The following is an 18,861-nucleotide window of genomic DNA, read 5'->3' as shown; positions in this document are numbered from 1 at the left end:
CCTGCAAGTGCATCTGTACGGCAAACACAAGGTTACCAGAGGGTGGTAACTCGAGGTCACGTGACAAAATAAAGACCTCAGTAAAGGTAAGTGCAAGTACAAGAAGAAAAGCCAGTATATACGATGGTATGCCTGAAACAGAACACTGATTGTTGAAATACATGAATTTTTTTAAAAGTTCATGCTGTTATGACAGTGGTTTGCAACTCCACATTTTGTTTTCACCATGATTTAAGACACATTTTTAACAAGTTAATGGTCTAAAAGTCAGTATTATTAACTTCAGTTTGTAACTCCACATTTTTTTCTACATAATTTAAAAAATTAACGAATATAAAACAATCATTAGTTTATCCTGTGAGGCACACAGGTATAAAAATGTACTTGGTGGGCGCCTAGGTGGCTCAGTGGGTTAAGCCACTGCCTTCGGCTCAGGTCATGATCTCAGGGTCCTGGGATCCAGCCCCGCATCGGGCTCTCTGCTCAGCAGGGACCCTGCTTCCCCCCCTCTCTCTGCCTGCCTCTCTGTCTACTTGTGATCTCTCTCTGTCAAATAAATAAATAAATAAAATCTTTAAAAAAAAAAATGTACTTGGTCACAACAAAAACCAAAAAGGGTGGGGCAGAGCTAAAAAGGAACAGTTTTTAAGAGTTAGGCTGGTATAAATTCAAACCACAGTGTTATAATGCTGGATTCTGAATGTAATGCCTAACAGAACCCCCCCCACACACACACACACAGGCAGCTATAGTATATATATAAAGAAATGAAAAAGGAACTTCAAGATTTCAGTATAAAATGTCAAGTAAGCACAAGAGAATACAGTAATGCAGGAAATCAGAACAAAAAAAAGCTATATAAGGCATATAGGAAACAGCAAAATGACAAAAATATATGCTTCTTTATCCATAATTACTTTAAATATAAGCGGATTAATCTCTCCAATCAAAGACAGAGATCAGCAGAAAGGATAAAAACACATGATCCTGGGGCGCCCGGGTGGCGTAGTCAGTTGGGAGTCTGACTCCTGATTTCAACTCCAGTCATGGTCTCAGGGTTGGGAGATCACAATTCCCACTTCAGGTTCATGCTCAGTGGGGAGTCAGCTTCACCCTCTGCCTCTTCCCCCCCATATGTGCATGTGATCTCTGTCAAATAAATTAACAAAATCTTTGAAAGAAAAAAGATAGAAGCACGAGGCTGCTTCCAGACTCATGGCAAGAGCCCAGCATTACCTTGATACTAAAGCTAGAAAAAGACACTACAAAAACGAAAACTACAGACCAATATCCCCTATGAACTTTGATACAAAAAATTCTAAAATGCTAGCAAACTGAATTCAGTACCATACTAAAAGGATTATAAACTCTAACCCAGCAGTATTTACTCCTGGAATGCAAAGACAGTTCAACATAGGAAAACCAGTCTACATAATACACATTAGTAAAATGAAGGAGAAAAAAGTCACGTGATTGTCTCAACTGGTGCAGAAAATGTATCTGACAAAGTTTAAGACTCCTCCATATAAAGACATTCAACATACTAAAAGAAAACTACCCTAACCTATAAAACCCATACATGAAAACATGCAGTGCACATCACACTCAATGGTGACAGACTAAAACGTCCTCTAACACCAGGAACAAAGTGAGAACTCGTGCTTTCAGCACTTCCCTTCAACATAGTACTGGACCTTCCAGTCAGAGCAATTTTGTAAGGAAAAAGACATAAAATGTGTCCAAGTTGGAAAGGAAGAACTGAAATTATCTATGTTCCAAGATATGATTGTACATGCACAAAATAAAGATTCCATTAAGAAAAACCCCATTAGAATTAATATATCAACTCAGCAAAGTAACAGGATACAAAGTAAACACACAAAAAATCAGTCCTATTTCTACACACCGACAACGAGCCACCTGAAAAAAGGAACATTTCCATTTACAACAGCAACAGAAAAGAAGTAAGAGTTCACTGAACCAAGGAGATGCAAGTCTTGTAAAGAAAACTAGAAAACACTGATGAGACAGATCACAGAAGAGAAATGAACGGAAACACATTTCACGCTCATGGACTGCAAGGACTAGAACTGTTAGGATGTCAATGCTAACAGTGATCGACAGGTTCAAAACAATCCCTGCAAAAATTCTAAGGATGTTTTTTGCAGAGACAGAAAAACCCATCCTAAAATTCAAAGAGTCAACACAGTCCTGGAAAAGAACAAAGCTGGAGGATTATAACTGTCTGACTTCAAAACCTACAACCAAGCTGCAGTAATCAAAGCAGTGAGGTGTCGGTGGGGGGCTCAGTCTGCTAAGCGGCTGCCTTCAGCTCAGGTCATGATCCTGGAGCCCCAGGGCTAAGGGTAGGCAAGGGCTCCGCAGGGGGTCTGATTCCCCCTAACCCTCCCACGCCTCCCCCCCAGTCCCCCGCCCCGACTCCTGCTCTTTGACTCGCTCTCTAATACATAAAATCTTAAAAAAAAAAAAAAAAAGGTTAAGATGGGGGGAACCCAGCTGGCTCAGTGCGTGGAGCCTGCAACTGCTGGTCTCGGGGTTCTACGCAAGCCCCAGGTTGGGTGTGGAGATCACTTACCAAAAAATAAAATCTTTTTTAAGATTTATTTTTCAGGGGCGCCTGGGTGGCTCAGTGGGTTAAAGCCTCTGCCTTCGGCTCAGGTCATGATCCCAGAGTCCTGGGATCGAGTCCCGCTTCGGGCTCTCTGCTCAGCGGAAAGCCTACTTCCTCTCTCTCTCTCTGCCTGCCTCTCTGCCTACTTGTGTTCTCTGTCTGTCAAATAAATAAATAAAATCTTTAAAAAAAATTTTTTTCAAAAAAAAAAAAATGATTTTCCATCTGAGAGAGAGGAAACATGAGGGAGTGAGAGAAGAGGGAATCCAAGCAGACCCCCAGGAGCACGAAGCCCAACGCGGGGCTCCATCTCACCACCCCGAGATCATGACCTAAGCCGAAACCAAGAGTCAGACGCTCAAACGACTGAGCCGCCCAGGGGCCCCAAAAATAACAGCCTTTCTTTTTTAAAAAGTGGTTAGAATATAACTCTTAGGTTGCATGTATTTTACTACATACACTAAAAAGGCAACTGTCCTAACCTACTTCTGTGGTAGTTTACTTAAAACAGTAGCATTTTTCCTTTTTTTTTTTTTAAAGGGAAAAAGGGCCTGGAAGATTCTAGATGCAAACACTGAAAAATGTAAAACTGCAGGGGGCCCGGCTGGCTCAGCTGGAGGAGCGTGGGGCTCTTGATTTCAGGGTCACAAATGCAAGCCCAACACTCGGTGTACTGATCACTTAAAAACTAAAAGATAAGAAAAAAAGAAAGAAAAATATAAAATTGTGACTTATGGAGTGAATCTTCAATTTCCCTGTCTGTGTGTAACTGCTAAGAATGTGGCAACCAGCTCATAACCACACAACTGGGCTTTCCCGTAAGAATTCAAACAAATGCTCTTATCCCAAGGGCAGTGAGGAGTTTGCGGGGCAGAGTTCAGAAAGGCCTCTCCAGCAGAACTAAAAGTCCCGCAGGGTCTGATAAACATATAAAGCCACAGCCGAGCATCTTCTATCAAAACCGCAGGCACATGCCACACACCTGCTCTGAGACCACTGGACCGATCCCTGCAGAATCCAGAACCACCTCATTTTAGAGTAGGACTGTGGTGCATACGGCACGTTCCAGAAGAGTTCTCGGGCCGGGAGAGCGGGAACATTCTTGTCAAACTGCGCAATGTCCACACCAGCAGGTTTACGGGAGGCTAGGAAGATCCTGGGCCCATGCAGGCCACAGATCGAAGCACACTTTGCCACTGCACTTAGGAAAACCTCCCAACCAGCCAGCCACTTCCTATGTTCAGAACATCTCGACCCTGCGACACCTGACGTGGCCAGCGTGCAGCCTTCCCCACAGGAAAAGAAAAGTCAGCTCTCCTGGGGCAGCCCTCGCGGTGACCAGAACCCCAAACAGTTGCATTCTTGATCACTGCGCTCTTCTCTGCTGGGAGCACGAACCAAAGTATGGAGGAAAAAACCCTGAGGTCCAAAAAATAAACAAGAGCCTTTCGAAGTAACCGACGCTGGTGATAAAGGCCTTGAGCCCCAGAGCAGCTGTGTGGGCCCCCTGTCCTCACAGGCACACTCTAGAGACAGGCCTCGCAGTGCAATAAAGTCCTACTTGCAGTACGCAACTGCTTGTCTCCACAGGCTGAAAGACCATGGAAAAGAGGCTAGAGGGTTTCTTAAGCGAAGGTACAGGAGTTCAGAACCGATCTGAACAGACGAGCGGAAGAACCCGAGAGGGCAGCTGTCCTGTGTAACGCGCATGACCCCTCCGCAAAAGCGTCAGGGACGTCTCTGCCCGTGCAGGAGCACGGCCGCGTGCCACGTACCTGCACCCCTCCCGGCCCTGGGCCGCCGTCCTCCGTCCTCACGTGCATCTCCTTCTCCGCCAAGAGCAGCTCCGACTGCAGCTGCTTCTGGCAGGCGGCCAGCACCGACATCACGCTGTCCCGTCTGTGCAGAGCCGGGTGGTGGAAGCACCCTGGGGCCTTGGCCAGCTGCAAGTCCTCAGGAGCTGCACGCTACAGCAAGCAGAGAAAACATCGACAATAAAGCTAAAGGCACCAGAGTCTGACATGCCCTGAGCCCCGTCCCTGGGCTCCCTCGGGTTCTCGAAGCTCTAGAGCGCAGCGTCGCCGGCAGGACCCCGAGGAAACGTCCCCGTCTCCTATGCATCTCCTACATCAGACCAGAGCTGTGCCCCACAGTCCTGCTGCTTGCACATGGCCACCACAGGTCAGGGCACAGCCCCAGCTGGGCTACCCCACGACGCACGGGCCAGAAGGAGAGGTTCTGGAGTGGCACAAGGCAGCGGGCAGCGAACCGTGACGTCTCCTGAAAAGCAAAGTGCAGCTCGTCCCAATGTGACACGAGCCTGACAAGCGCCCAGGAAGGAAAACCCAGGGAACCTGGGCAAGCCACAGCCTCTCCGTCTCATCGGATGCTCCCAACCACGGGCTCCGAAAGCCTCGAGTGACAACAACAGTAGGTGAGAGCTGTACGAAACAGGGAACCTTCCGGTCCGGTTTCACCGTCTAACCACGGTCTGAAACCCGAGCTTCTGTGGCGCCTAACCACACCCAGGAGCCCCGAACCTCAGTTCCACTCGACGCATCAGGAGCTGCCCACGAAACCACAACCCCCGCTGCCACAGAAAGGACACCCGCTCCAGCTTACAGACAGAAGACCAGCAACGGGAGGTTCTGCAGAGAACTCGTAGCCCCCTCTGGTCCAGCCCCAGTGCCTGGCCACCCACAGCCTGCGTCAGGGCCTCACAGGCGCCAAGGGCCTGCTGGCTCTGCGTGTGTGCCCGTACTCCCCGCCCCCACACCCGTGCCCACCCCCACGTGCCCCTGCTTCCCCCGTGCCCCCGTATCCCCCGCACACCCCTGTACCCATGGGCCCCCCGCACGCCCGCGTCCCCCGCGCCCCCTCCCCACAGACAACAGGCCCCCGGCACACCGGCAGGAGGGAGCGCAGCTCACCTGTGCGTCCCCAGCCTGGCCCTGCGGGTCTGTGGGCAGCTGCGACTCTTCGTCCCATGAGGCCCCTGCAGCCCTGGGGCTCTGGCCCTGGGGGCAGCCCTCCACATGGGGGTGCAGGTGGACCCGCGGCGCCTGCTGCCCATCTGGCTGCCCCTGGCAGCTGAGGAAGCGGAGGTGCAGCAACTGCAGCTGGCGACCGAGGCGGACACACTGGACCCGCAGCCGCCGCAGCTCGGGGGGCTCGCCCTCGGTCTCGGCGGCCAGCGGCTGCTGCTCCAGCGCCAGGCGGAAGCGGGAAAAGGCTGCCAGGAGGGTCTCCAGCTCGGCCGACTGGGCCAGTTTCTGCCGCTTCATGGCGTCGATCTCTGAGTCCCTTTCCGCGATCCCGGCCTCCTTGGCCTCCAGGGCGGCTTCGAAGGCCTGGATCTGAGCGGCCAGGCCCCGGACCTCCGCCTCCCCATGGGCCGCGCAGCGCTCCAGGTCCGCCAGCCGCGTCGCGGCGGCCTCCTCCGCAGCCCGCAGCCGCTGCTGCAGGGCCTCCAGGGCCTGGCCGTGCCTGCGCTCCTGCTCCGCGAGCAGCTGGCCTGTGGCCCCCGCCGCCGCTAACGCCTCGGGTCCCACGGCGGGGATGGCCAGCGCCTGGCCGCTCTCAGGCCCAGGCCCCGTGGGCCCCCCGAGCGAGAGCTCTCTCTGCAGCCTCTCGATGACCTCATGCAGCCGCTCCGTCTCCTCCGCCTTCTCTCTCTGCAGGCGCTGCTGGTTCTCTCGCAGGTTCTCGATGATGGATCTCAGCTCCTCGACCTCAGAGCTCCTGTCACACGGGACCTGGGGAGGAAGCACGGTCAGAGGACAAAGCCAAGCTTCCCCTTCAGTGCCTCTCCTCAGCCTGTGGACGACCCCCCGGAATTGCCCCGGTGCCGCACTCAGGCACGTCAGGTGCACCGAGCCGCTCAGAGTCACACAGCGGCCGCCCAACCACCTGCTCGGACACTTGCCGCGTCCGACACGTACCGTGCCACTCCCGCTGCAGGCAGGGGGGCGCAGACCGGCCACTTTTTCACCTTCGGCATGTGTGTTCTTTGTATTTAAACTTTATAAATCATGAGTCAAAATCACTAGGGATCCGTCTAACACTAGAAGAACCAAGCAAGGAAACGGGCTTGGGAAGGAGCACTACCGACGGCCAGGACCAAGGCACACGGATGGGGCCACGGGGTCTCGGTCAAGGCCACCCTGGCTACTCCAGGCCGAGGGCTGGGGCCCCTCACGTGTCGGAGCAAGCTTTTCCTCATGCTGCTTAGTGCTGGCCTCCAGAACCGTAAGGTAGGAACTGTGCTCATACGAACTCTGGGGCTAACACAACTGAAACTCAGACATTCAATATCCCGCCAAGACTACAAAGACGGAAAGTAGGAAGTCAGGTGGAAATGGTCATCAGCAAAGCTCAAGCTCCGTTCTCGTGAGGCTGAACCACCAGTGACACGGACCGACTCAGGCTCAGTGGACGATCCTTAGCCAATTTCTCACACTCCAATGTCTGCTTCCCAGAAGTCGAGGGTTTCGTAAGAATTCTTGGTTTCATTAGTACCACCTCGTGCCTTTAAACTCAAGATCAAATCTGGCCCATACTGAACACGGAAGTAAGAAAACAGATGGCTTTCTGGTTGTGACTTCGATGGCATGAGCGGTCCTGGGACACACAACTGTGCATCTCCGAACTCGGCTGTGACCAGTCCAGTTAGCCAAGGGCACTCTGGCGGCTCAGGCAAGACTCACGGCCAGCCCCGGGGCGCCCCGCACTTCTGGAGCACCGCCGGGGTCTCAGGAGTGACGCCGTCTGCTCACGACCTGGACGTACCACTGGCTGCTCCAGGCACCCGCCACAGAGCAGCCCCACCACCACACAAACAGAAACCAGCACGGAAGGTGGTTGTAACCCCAAAACCAAGACGACTCCTCCGGTGTTCCGGGCAGATGGGGCAGGCAAGGCCAGAGAGGGGCAACACTGGTTGCCCCAAAACAGGAAAACCGCGCAGGCTGGGAACGGAGGACACAGGTGGACACGTGAGGCAGGAGCACGTCTGGTCTCCGGGATGTCTCACGCAGGCTGAGGCAGCTCCGCTCCAAGCGGGGCCCTACAGAGGGCCGAGGCCCAAGAGCCCCCACCCCAGGGTGGTCAGCAGGGGCGCTCATCCCTCGACGAGCGCGGTTCCGGTGCAAGACCGTGGTCTGGGTGTGCGGTGCCGGGAAAGGCCTACCTCACCAAGCGCGCCACTTCCCATGCCGGCCAGCTGTGCCCCAAGCTGCTCGCTTACACGCACCATCTCCTCCTCTTTGCTCTGAAGGAACGCCTGCAGGAACACAGTAACCGGCCACAGCTGTGCCAACGAAACGGGGCCCGAGCGCAGGAAGCACCCTGCCTGCCTGCAACTCAGCTTGAGAACGGTCTCCTGTTCCCACTGAAGCAGCAGGAAACCCCCCCGGAGAGATGCCTGCTGCCTGCGATTGGCCCACAACCCTGCTGCCATGGACGTCGCACACGGACGTCACACATGTGGCCTGGGAGCACCCACACAAATCACAGGCCGAGGGTCTTCTGGCGCCTTCCGCTCACACCGACAGCTGCTGGGCGCCACAGGCCAGGGCTCGGCACTCAGGCCATTTCTCTACAACTTGACTCTCCACTAAAGCACGTTATATTAAGATGACAAAGAAGATTTAAAAACCGTTTTATAGGAGAGTGCCTGGGTGGCTTGGTTGGTTAAGCGCCTGACTCTTGATGCCTGCTCAGGTCGTGGTGCTGGGGGCGAGAGATGAAGCCTCGTGTGGGAGTCCGAGACTCTCCTGCTGCCCCCACGTCCACTCCACGACCAGCCAACCAACCCCTCTCTTTCTCATCCTGCTCTTATGAGAGGCTAACAGTGAGCTACTACTTAGCAAAAGTCACCTCTTCTACAACAGGGTAACCCTTTCATGACCCAAATCAGGTCAACGCTGGTGGTTTATTTCCTCTTTACAGCTTCTGCCATCGGACAGGTGCGTCTCTCCTATAAAAGACGGGCTCTCAGAGCCATAAGCCGGATGCGGAGGGACGCGGGCCACTGTCCCCTTTGGTGGCTCTGGGCTCCACCCCAGCTGCTGACCTCAGTACGGAAGGTCAGCGCCTCCTACACACGGACAGCGCGTGCGTCCTTGAGCTCCGGCCCCGGTGGGCCACAGCCCTGCCAGGAGCACCACCCCTGCAGGTGTCCGGGCGGGCGACCTGGTTTACCTTCAGGCTGGCGTTCTCCTCCTGAAGCTCCTGCGCGCCGGCGGCGGCTCGGCTGCACTGTGCCCCGCGGCTGCACTGTGCCCCGAGCTTCGCGTTCAGCTGTAGCACCTCGTCGCTCTTACGCGCGAAGTCATCTTTAATCCTCTCCAACTGCTCTCTTAGGTCCAACACCTTTCAGTAGAACAGGAAATCCTGGAGATGATCTCATATTCTGCCACTCCATCATTACTAAAATTACTTTAAAATATTTAAAAGTACATGCCACGAGGAGTCATCACTGTTTCATAACTGTGAAAATTACAGAGCTCTCCAGCCGTCACAAACCGTTCGCAGACCGGGTGGGGGTCCCGCCCCGCCAGCAGCCCCGAGCAGGCGGAGCCCCGGAGCCCCCGCACTTGCCTCGCGCTCTCGCTGCCGGAGCGCGCTCTGCACAGCGTCTAACTGGACTTTGGGGCCCTCGGGACGGCTGCCTGCGGGAGGCACAGGTTGCAGAGTGGACACCAGAAGCAACTGGCTCGTCTGCTGCTCCAGCATCTCCTTATCCTGAGGAAGAAGAAAAGGTTTATTCTCAGTATCTCAGGAATCAGGGGCCTCGAACTGTGATTATGAGTGCACTGTGCCCTCAGACCTTCCCGGTGCTCCGCTGAGCGTGCCTGTGCACGCCCGCCGTGAGAGCCACACGCCGGCTGCGCTCCAGAGCGCCCCTGGCGAAGACAGGGAGCCGACCAGAGCCGTCGCGTGTGCCCGCAATGCCACCGCTAATTATTCAAGAAGGTGCAGAACAGTCTCTAGACTACGGCTGTCACAGCAACAAAAGGAAAAAAAGTAAAGAACTTGTCCGAGAACAGGACAATGACTGACAATGACGTCATACATCTGTATAATGCACATTAACATCTCATCAAGGTGTTTCCAAAGAACGGTTACCTGGAAAAAATTAGTCACGACAAGTAAAAAAGTTACAAAAGTGGTTCAACTTTGTAGGAGGAAAAAGGGCACTGTCTCCACCTGCGGCACCTGGTGAGCTCAGGAAATGTCTGCTACGGGGAGAAAGGAGACAGGATCGGGGGAGCAGAGACAGGGGAAGAGGGAAGAGAGGTGGAGGGAGGAGGCGTGGAGGGAGCAGGGGTGGAGGGAGCAGGGAGATCAGAACGGGTCTTTCAGGTCCGCTGCCACCCCCGACCTCTGGGGAGTGAAGCCCCCACGAGAACCCCGAAGACTGGGTTTAGGGAGCTCCTGGCCCGGGAAACGTGCAGGTGGCGCGCCTGGAGGGGGCCCGGGGGCCCCACTGCCCTCCCACCGCGGCCCGCCCCCTCCACCTGGCTGCTCCTGAGTTCCACCCTCTCACAGGAAGTCCACGGTTTCCCTGGGATCGGTCAGCCGCTCTAGCAAGTCAGCTGAGCCTGAGGTCGTCACGGGAACCCCAACTGATCCAACCGGATGTGGGAACGACCCTAGAAGGGACTGAGCCCCTTGGCCACGGGGCCGATGCCACCTCCAGGCTGACGGTGTGTGAACAAGGGAGCCCAAGAACAGGCGGGCCTGCGGGTATGTAAGGCCTGGTGGCCGGAGGGACGGGCTGAGAGTGACTGAAGCACGGGAGGCGCGAGGAGACGCTCCCCTTGGAGGCTGTCAGGCTGGGGGCGCGGGGCAGGGGCGCTGCTGCACCTGCTGCAAGGCTTTCACGGCGTCCCTCTGCCTCTCCAGCTCCTCCCGCAGCGCGGCTGCCTCCCTCCTGCAGCAGGCATTGGTTTCCTCCAGACGCCGGATCTCCTCGTCCTGGACTAACATCTGTCTGTCCACCAACTCCTTCTTCGCGGCCAACTCATTAAACCCATCGGATTTCTCTCGCAACTTTTCTTGTAACAATTTAACCTAAAATAACAAAAACACTAAGAAATGCAGGAGTGAAAACCGCGATCTCTGCAGAGGGAAGCGCGGCCCGCGGCGGAGCGAACACCGACCCCCGCGAGCCTGTGTGCAGGGAGGGGCTCCCGGAGCCCAGAGACAGAGTGCGGGGAAGCCCTGACGCGGGCGTTCTCTCCAGAAAGACGCAGAAAAACACAAGCCCAAAATGTGTCTGTAAAATAAGGTTCATTTTGTCGGGAGACGCTACTGGGCAAGAAGAGAGAAAAACGCCAGGCAGGGCGGCCCCCAGGGGGCTCCAGACTCGGACGGGGGCAGGTCAGTCCCACCGACTGGTCCCTCGTGCAACCGTGAGGATGACACAACCAGCACCGAGGGCAGGGGTGTGGCTGTGGGGGAGGGCCCATGCCGAGGGGTGGGCTCCGTCTCAGTGGGCGTCGCCCTGAGCAACTGGGTGAAGGCCGCACGGGACCACCATCCTACTGCTCACATAAAAACACAGGACGTGACTGTCCAGAAAGTGCTCAGTGTTTGGGGAGAATACAGCAAACCAACGCCAGCCACGCCGGCAGGTCCGGCTCCGCGCCAGGAACAGGCCAGCCCGTAGCAGCTCTCCCTCCCCGCTGGCCACGCAGGGGTGAGGTGGGAAGGCACCCCCACCCACGCAGACCCACGACGCACCGTACCTCCTCATCCAGCTGCTCCTGCTGCCGTTTTCACACACATGGAAAAAAAAAAAAGTCATCCAAAAGGTTAAGTCTTTAAAACGCTCCCGAGACGGCGGCCGGACGGGTACCGCGTGTGGTGGCTGACTTACGTCGCAGACGTAGGAGCCCCGGGGCCGCGGCCGGGCCGCCTGTCGGAGCTGCTCCTCCAGCCTCTCGATCTCCCGCTGGAACTCCTCCCGCTCGTGCTCCCTCTCAACGGCCTGCTCCTGTGGGGGGAGGCAGCGGCCTGGAGACGACAGACGCCCTGACGGGACACAGCACTTCTCCCCCGGACGGAAGGGGGACGGCGTGGGGTCAGGAGAGAAGACTGCCCGCTCAGACGCCCGTGCAGGGGGCCGCCCATACCGCGCCCGGCCTTCCCCTTCCCACAGTGTCCACGGGCCAGGCTGGGGACTCCCGGCCCGGGGCTCTGTAAGGGAGCGAAGCGAAGAGGCAGGGACGGGGCCAGGACTGCGGGATGTGGAAGGTCCCCGGGCGCCACGTGGCCGAGCCATCTGCCTTCCGCTCGGGGCAGGGTCTCTGGTCCTGGGATCGAGCCTCGCATGGGGCTTCCTGCTCAGCGGGGGCCTGCCTCTCCCCCACCCCGCTTGTGCGTCTGCCCTCTCTCCTCCTCAGATAAATAAAACCAGAAGGAGGGAGACAGAGAGAACGAAAGCCACGGACGGCAGATGGCTCGGGCCCAACCGGGGAGTGCTGGGCACGCGGGGTCTGCAAGGTGGGCGGTCGAGGGCCCTCCGCAGCCCGCACGGGCACGTGGCGACAACCCCCGGGACATGCACAGAGAAGCAAAGGGACCACAACAACGGGGCTGTGCACGGGCCCTAACGTCGTGTCCTGGCAGCGCACGTGGCGGAGGAGACCTCCAGGGACGCCCATCCAGCGCGTCCAAGTCCAAGATGCTCACGTCCATGAACTGGCGCTGGCTCCGCAGCTGCTTGTCCAGAGCCGCCAGCTGCTGCCTCAGTGCGCGGAGCTCCTCGGCCTGCTGGGCGCTCGCTTCCTGCCGAGCCAGCTGCTCCTCCAGCTCCGCCTCCAACACCGCCATCTGGGAAAGCAGCGCGGCGCGATCCTTCTCCGACTGCTTCCTGGCCTCCGCCTGCTCCTGGGTCAAACTGTCCACGTCCCTATGGAGAGCTGAGGACACGAAGCGAACAGGGAGAAGAGTCCCACGGATCAGGGCGGGTCCTCGGGCAGAAGCAGAGCATGAAACGTGCGTGGCGGGTGCCCCACAGACCCAGGGCCGCCCGAGGACAGAGCACACTCAGGTCTAGCCTCCCTGGCAGCCCCAGCCCGAAGCCTGGCCAGGGGGCTGGGACGCGGCGTTGCTGAGGCTCCCAGACCCCACCCCGAGGAAACAACAGGATGCCGCAGGCCAGCGTGAGCCCGAGTCTGGCCAGACACTAACCCTAACCCTAATCGCCACCACTTAGCCAAATACCCTCGGAAAACAGTCGAAAAAGAAAAAAAAATTACATCTTTTAAATTAAGACTGGCTAAAATAAAAAACTTTAGAGCCGGAGAAAACTCCATCCTTGTTATTTCCAAGAGACACATTGGTTAATTTTCGAGAAAGTATGAAGTAGTCTCTCGTGTAGAAAAAGAACGGTCACTTCAGACGTCCACGGGAGGGCGCACGAGCCCTGATGCAGGACGCGCTCCCTGTGCTCCCAGGGTGTGAAGCCATCTCCGAGGACACGGGTCCAGCCATGGTACATCAAAAGCCAATCTAGGGGCGCCTGCGTGGCTCAGTGGTTAAGCCTCTGCCTTCGGCTCAGGTTATGATCTCAGGGTCCTGGGATCGAGTCCCGCATCGGGCTCTCTGCTCAGGGGGGAGCCTGCTTCCTCCTCTCTCTCTCTGCCTGTCTCTTTGCCTGCTTGTGATCTCTGTCGAATAAATAAATAAAATCTTTAAAAAAGAAAGAAAAAGCCAACCTAAAATTAACTGGATGATAAGGCCATAATCCAATGGAAACTGTAAATTCGTAAGCACCATATAAAAGGAGGCTTGCCTCTGATGACTCCTCGAGTGTTCAAACTGTCCCCAAACTGAAATTTTAATTTCATAAGTTTCACTACATTTTACCGGCTCTCTAAACTCCTTTTGTTTTACACAAATCTGCCAGTCTCAGGCCAAACCAGCATGACCGCGAACAGAACGTCCCCAATCAACTCCATGCTGCTAAGTCAGCACCTCGGGGACTCGCCTTCCACATGCAGTTAGGACAAGGAGCTCCCCACCCCTGCAGCCGGCCAGACAGCACCATCCCCAGGGGCCACGTGCAGGAGGAAGAACCGCAGCCACGGCCCACGTGGCCCCATGCAGGTGGCGCTGCGGGGAAGCTGTCCTGTGGCGGTTCAGGCCATGCTGAGGGCCAGCCACGACGTCGGAGCAGCCCAGGAGCTCCACTCGGGTTCCCCGAGCCCCTCCCTCGAGACCTCCCAGGACAGCGCATCTCCTGGCAGCCGTGGCTCCCGCACAGCAGCACCGGCCGCAGCTCAGGGCCACAGAGGGCATCACTGGACAGAAGCTTGTGCACTGTCACGGGTCAGTTCAGAAGGTAACACCGGCATTGTTGTTAACAGTTTGCCACAAAAGCCTTGAAATAGTTTTCCTCTTTAGTAAAACACTGGGGCAATCTGGTGCAGACACAGCTCATCTCACACAGCAGTTACCAGACTGGTTTACAAACCTGAGTCCCTGTAGGCTAGGGGACCAGGAGTGCCTATGAAGGAAAACACAGCATCTTCAGATGTGGACACGGACGGTCAGTCAGCAGGAATCCAGGGCACGTCCGTGGTCCTGGGCAGTCCCTAACAGCCACGCTTTTCCATAACGTCACCGCGATGGTCTGAACATCTGTGTCCCCCAACATCCATACATCGAACCTCATGGTTGGGATCGGAGCCTTCCCAGGGGCTCTAGCGTGTGGGACACAGCCCAGAGGCAGGCACTCATCCTTTACCGTGGACGTCCACCCTCAAGGACCGAGGGCACAGCGTCCGTCGGTTCTACCCGTCCGCACTGTTCTAGGACCGCAGCCTGGGCAGACTAGCTGCCTTTGGGCTGCAGCAGCTCCTGGAGGCCAAAGGATCTGGACTGTTAAAGGGGACAGAAGGCACGGCCCTGAGCGCAGCCACAAAACACACCACACGCCTGCACACAGGCGAGGCCGACCTGAGCTTCTCCACAAGGTGCACTGACCGCCAAAAGCTCTTAGAAGTGGGTCAGCCTTCAGGAAGGCCCGAGGCAGAATCAGGACCACATACTGGACTGTGCCAGGGCAGGGGGCATGGTCAGGGACGGTCAGGAGGTGCTGTGTAGGCGGCAGCGTTTTGTTGATAAAGATTTACGTATTTGGAGAGGAGGGAGGAAAGAAAGCGCGCACGCACACGCCTGAGTGTGAACAGGGGGAGGGCCGGGGGAGAAAAGTAGACTTGGCGCTGTGCATGGAGCCCAGGGTGGGGCTGGGTCTCACCACCCCGAGTCCACTGACAGAGCCACCAGGTGCCCCGAACAGTGTGTTAAGCGATGCAGTCATCTGCGAGTCCCAAATGTGCGAATGGGAAGGAATAGAGCTCAGAGAGGAATTCAGGGGCACGAGGGAAGACGAAAGCCAGCCGAGGACCCCAGAGGGTCCCAGAGGAGCGACAATGGGAAGGTGCAAAGACTGGCCCCACTCTCCCTTCTGCTAAGGAGTGCCAGGGCTCTGGGCGCGGGGGTGACCAGAGACGCAGAAGGGCAGCTGTGGGCAGAGCCTCGGGAAACGTGCAGGAGGAGCCAGGCCCAGGCACAGCAGAGCCACAGCAGATGGACCTCACAGAGCTGGGGCCCCTCGGGCCTCAGGCAGGGAGCACGAGCCTGCTCCCCAGCTCAGGCCCCGGCTCTGAAGTCCTGACACCCTAGAAGTACACACATTCACGGGGGTAAACTCGGTGGACGGGTGCGGGCCTGGCCACCCCACAGACCCGGAGGCTGGGCCAGGAACCCCTGAGAACGAGCAGGAGGGGCCCTGCACAGGCACTGGATCCACAGAGAACACGTGCTCGCTCCCAGCTCCCCCACGGCCACGTGCCTTCTCTCACACAGGTGCATGCCCACCCACCCACACACGCGCGCTCTTGCAGGCTCACATGCAGGCTTGCTCTCAGGTGCACATACACAGATGGGCACCCCAGCTCACAGGCTTTTGCTCACGCATACGCTTGCTAACACGCCTGCCCACGTGCACGCACGGTCTCACGCGTGAATGAAGCCTTACTGGACACCAGCAGGGCTGGGCACCGGGCAGAGACGGGAACGGGGGAGACGGGACAGGCTCAGCGCTGGGGAGCACAAGACAGTGGCCCGAACGAGGAAGGAGCGAAGCCCTGAGGAGAACGGGACGCACGGCTTCCGGGCCGCCGAGGAAGGTCCCTTCCACCCAGAGAGACACGGGAAAGAGAACAGGTCACCGGAAGAGCACAGGCGGACGGAGAGGCTGCGGGCACAGCCATGAGACACAGCGGGACACGACGGGGACCCCTCCTCGGAAGTCACGCTAATGTGAGATCCGCAAGAGACACACCTGAAGGTGGAGAAAGACTTACCGAGTGGAAATGACATTCAGGAGAGAACAAAGCTCGGTTAAGTTTTCAACCTCAGACACTTAGCTCAAAGAGTGGAAAGGGGCAGAGAAGCGTACAGGTGGGCAGCCGAGCAGGGAGAGGTGGGCACGATCACACACAGACCTTCCAGAACATCCCACGTGGGGGGAACCACGAGCCCCCGACAACTCCCTCCGCCTCAAGCAAGCACGGCTCGTGGGACTCGCCTCTCGGCACGAGTAAGCCCATGGCCTGGAGAGCTCATGGGACGAAGCAGGCCAGAAAGAAAAAGACAAGGCCGGAAACCCATGAGCGGAGGACACAGGACACAGCAATGACCAGCACCCCCGACAGCTGGTCGCGCACTGAGGACGCCAAGCGGAAAAGAAAAGTGCCTTTCCCGAGCTGTTGGGGTGGCAGGCGAACGGCTGAGGCTGTCCCACCAAGCAGACCCGCGCCCCAGGACCCGACCGCCCCAGAACCCAGGCTGGCCTGGGGACGCGCGCTGCAGTCGGCCAGTGGGGAGAGAAGCCTAGTGAGTGAGACTGCGGTTCTGGGGAAGGCCAGACCCACACCGGCCGCTTCTCACAACTCTGCCCGGACGCCGGACCCGCCTACGCAACCGTCTGAACGCTTCGTGTTCTGACTGTGCATATCTGAAATACTGTAAATACGAAAGCTCTGACCACCTGAAGTCACAACTTTCACAACAACTGCGTTTCCTACTCCAAGTTCATATTTCACGATTTTTAAAAAATCTAAATGAAAATTTTCAGTAGCCTGCATTTCCCCCCAGACTTGGTGATTTGCCTCAAACAGTCCAAAGCTCTTTTACTGGGAACAGCGACATTTCCAGCAGCCTCGTGCCGGCCAGAGGCGACGCGGGCCTCACACAGGCGTCCACCCGGCCCGCGGCCACCAGGACGACCCTGCCCCCCCCCCATGGGGCAGCAGCAGCAGGGCCACCCGCACGGGAAGGCCCTCGGCCCGGGGCTCCCATCGTCTTCCCCGGCCCTCCGCCACACTGAGCATCGGTAAACAGCGGCCGCCCCTGCTCCCGCCCTGCACCGTGCCCGTCTCTGACCCCCGGGCCAGCAACTCTTACCGGCTTCTCTCTCTCCGGCTTCGGCGGCCAAGGCCTCCTTCTGGGCGCACAGGGCAGAGTTCTCCTCCTCCAGCTCTGCCTGCTGCCGGGCCGCCCGCTGCAGCTGCTGCCTCAGGCTCTCCAGCTCGACCGCGAGGCCCTGCTCGGCCGCCTCCTTCTGGCCCAGCGCCTCCTGCAGGCCGGTCTTCTCCACCTTGAACCCTTCGATGATGCCTGCGGAGACGTGGAGAGACCCAGCTCCTGAGGCTTTGCTGGCAGAGCAGAAGGATGGGCGTCCCCGCGAGGGCATCCCAGCCCCGGCGAGATGCGGCCGGGGGACATGAGAGCTGCATGGTCACGCCTGCGATCCTGGACGGACAGCACAGGGCTGGCGCACTAGGAGGACAGGGCGACACGCCCTGGAGCAGCTGTGCGCGAGACACCCCCCACACCACACGCCCAGCACACGAGACACTGTGACCACCACAAACCAGAAGTGTGGGGGCCAGAGAGGTCACGAATGTCACTTCCGGGGACAGGGAGGACCGACACGCATCTCCGCCCAGGAGGCTACTCAGGGGCTCGCAGCCTGGGGAGCAGCTTGGTGGTGCCTTGTTTCACGGACGAAAGTCAGAGGCCTTCCCTGGCATTAATTTCGTTCTACGTTTTGCCTGTAAGACCTCTGTTAACACGGCCCTTCCCCACGCACCGTGGACCTGTGTGCCCCGCCGCCCTCCCCGGCCCGGGACTGGTGCTCACCCTGAGCCTGGTGCAGCTCCAGCACCAGCTGCGTCCGGGCCGCGCTCGCCTCCTCCAGGCGCTCCAGTAACTCCTGGTGCTTTCTAACCACCTCCTCATTCTTACAGATGAATTCCTTCTCAAAACGGGAATGGATCTGACGCGCTTCCTCCAGCTGTTAACACACACGGGGAAAATGAAACCACACGTCCAAATAGAGCTGACGCTACCACCACAGGACCAGGATTCTGGCACAGTAGAAATCTGACAAAACCACAAATACCCTGGAAGCAACGATACTGATCCTCGGTACCGTGTCAATCACTGGACAAGTTACTCATTCAGCAGTTTTTTAAAAAGAAAACTTCAAACAAACACATTCAAGGCAGCACAACACATTCACATGTTCATGAACTACTGATACCACGTCGGCCCGACAACGCTGCTAAGGGAAAGGGCGCTCCAAAGGTCTCAAAAACTGTCCCTCGGGACCCTAGAATCCGAGCAGGGGTAGCCACCCGGCGCTCCACAGGGAGGAGGGATGTGGAGGCCATGGGCGCGAGGAAAGGCCGGTCCCCGCGGCGGGCCGGGCACCTGACCCTCTTCTACCACCCACAGCACCACCCCCGCCTCCGTCACACCAGGGCCTCTGGGCCTCCTCTGATGCCACCCAGGCCTGGCCCAGTCCCAGGCCCCAATCTCCCCTTCCTCCCCTGCCCAGCCTGAGGCTCCCAGGCCACCTTCAGGCTTGGGGGTGAGGGGTGCCCAGACTAACCTCTGAATTCAGACGCCCACACGCAGCTGTACCGAGAGACACCCGAGCGCCTCGCTGGGCCTCCCCCCACCTCCTTCCCACGAACCCTAACTCCAGCTTCCCTAGACCCTGCCTCGGGGGGCATCTACCGGCGCCCCTGGAAAGAGCCCCAAGGCTCCGTCTTCTCATCCTTCACCAAGTGGGGAGAACTTACTCGAGGCTTTCTGGGAGGTATACAGCAATGTTTTGGCTAAAAATGTGCATTTTCTAATTG

At 57.4% G+C, this 18,861-nt stretch overlaps 1 protein-coding gene across 1 annotated transcript in view; it reads right to left on the bottom strand.

The window, feature by feature from the left end:
- Positions 1 to 14,178: 14,178 nt before the first annotated feature.
- The window catches only part of PCNT (pericentrin), a 64,382-nt gene continuing 59,699 nt past the window's right edge, over positions 14,179 to 18,861 (bottom strand). The window contains exons 20-22 of the mRNA XM_059164988.1: positions 17,855 to 18,008; positions 17,117 to 17,329; positions 14,179 to 16,271 (exon numbers count right to left, since the gene is read on the bottom strand). Of these exons, the coding sequence (XP_059020971.1) occupies positions 16,144 to 16,271; positions 17,117 to 17,329; positions 17,855 to 18,008 (495 nt within the window). The 3' untranslated portion in view covers positions 14,179 to 16,143. The remainder of the gene's footprint in view (positions 16,272 to 17,116; positions 17,330 to 17,854; positions 18,009 to 18,861) is intronic.

This window comes from Mustela lutreola, chromosome 2 (assembly GCF_030435805.1).
Source record: "Mustela lutreola isolate mMusLut2 chromosome 2, mMusLut2.pri, whole genome shotgun sequence".
NCBI classification, from domain to species: domain Eukaryota; kingdom Metazoa; phylum Chordata; class Mammalia; order Carnivora; family Mustelidae; genus Mustela; species Mustela lutreola.
Note: the sequence above shows the minus strand (reverse complement) of the source record. Positions and strands in the feature narration are given on the sequence as shown.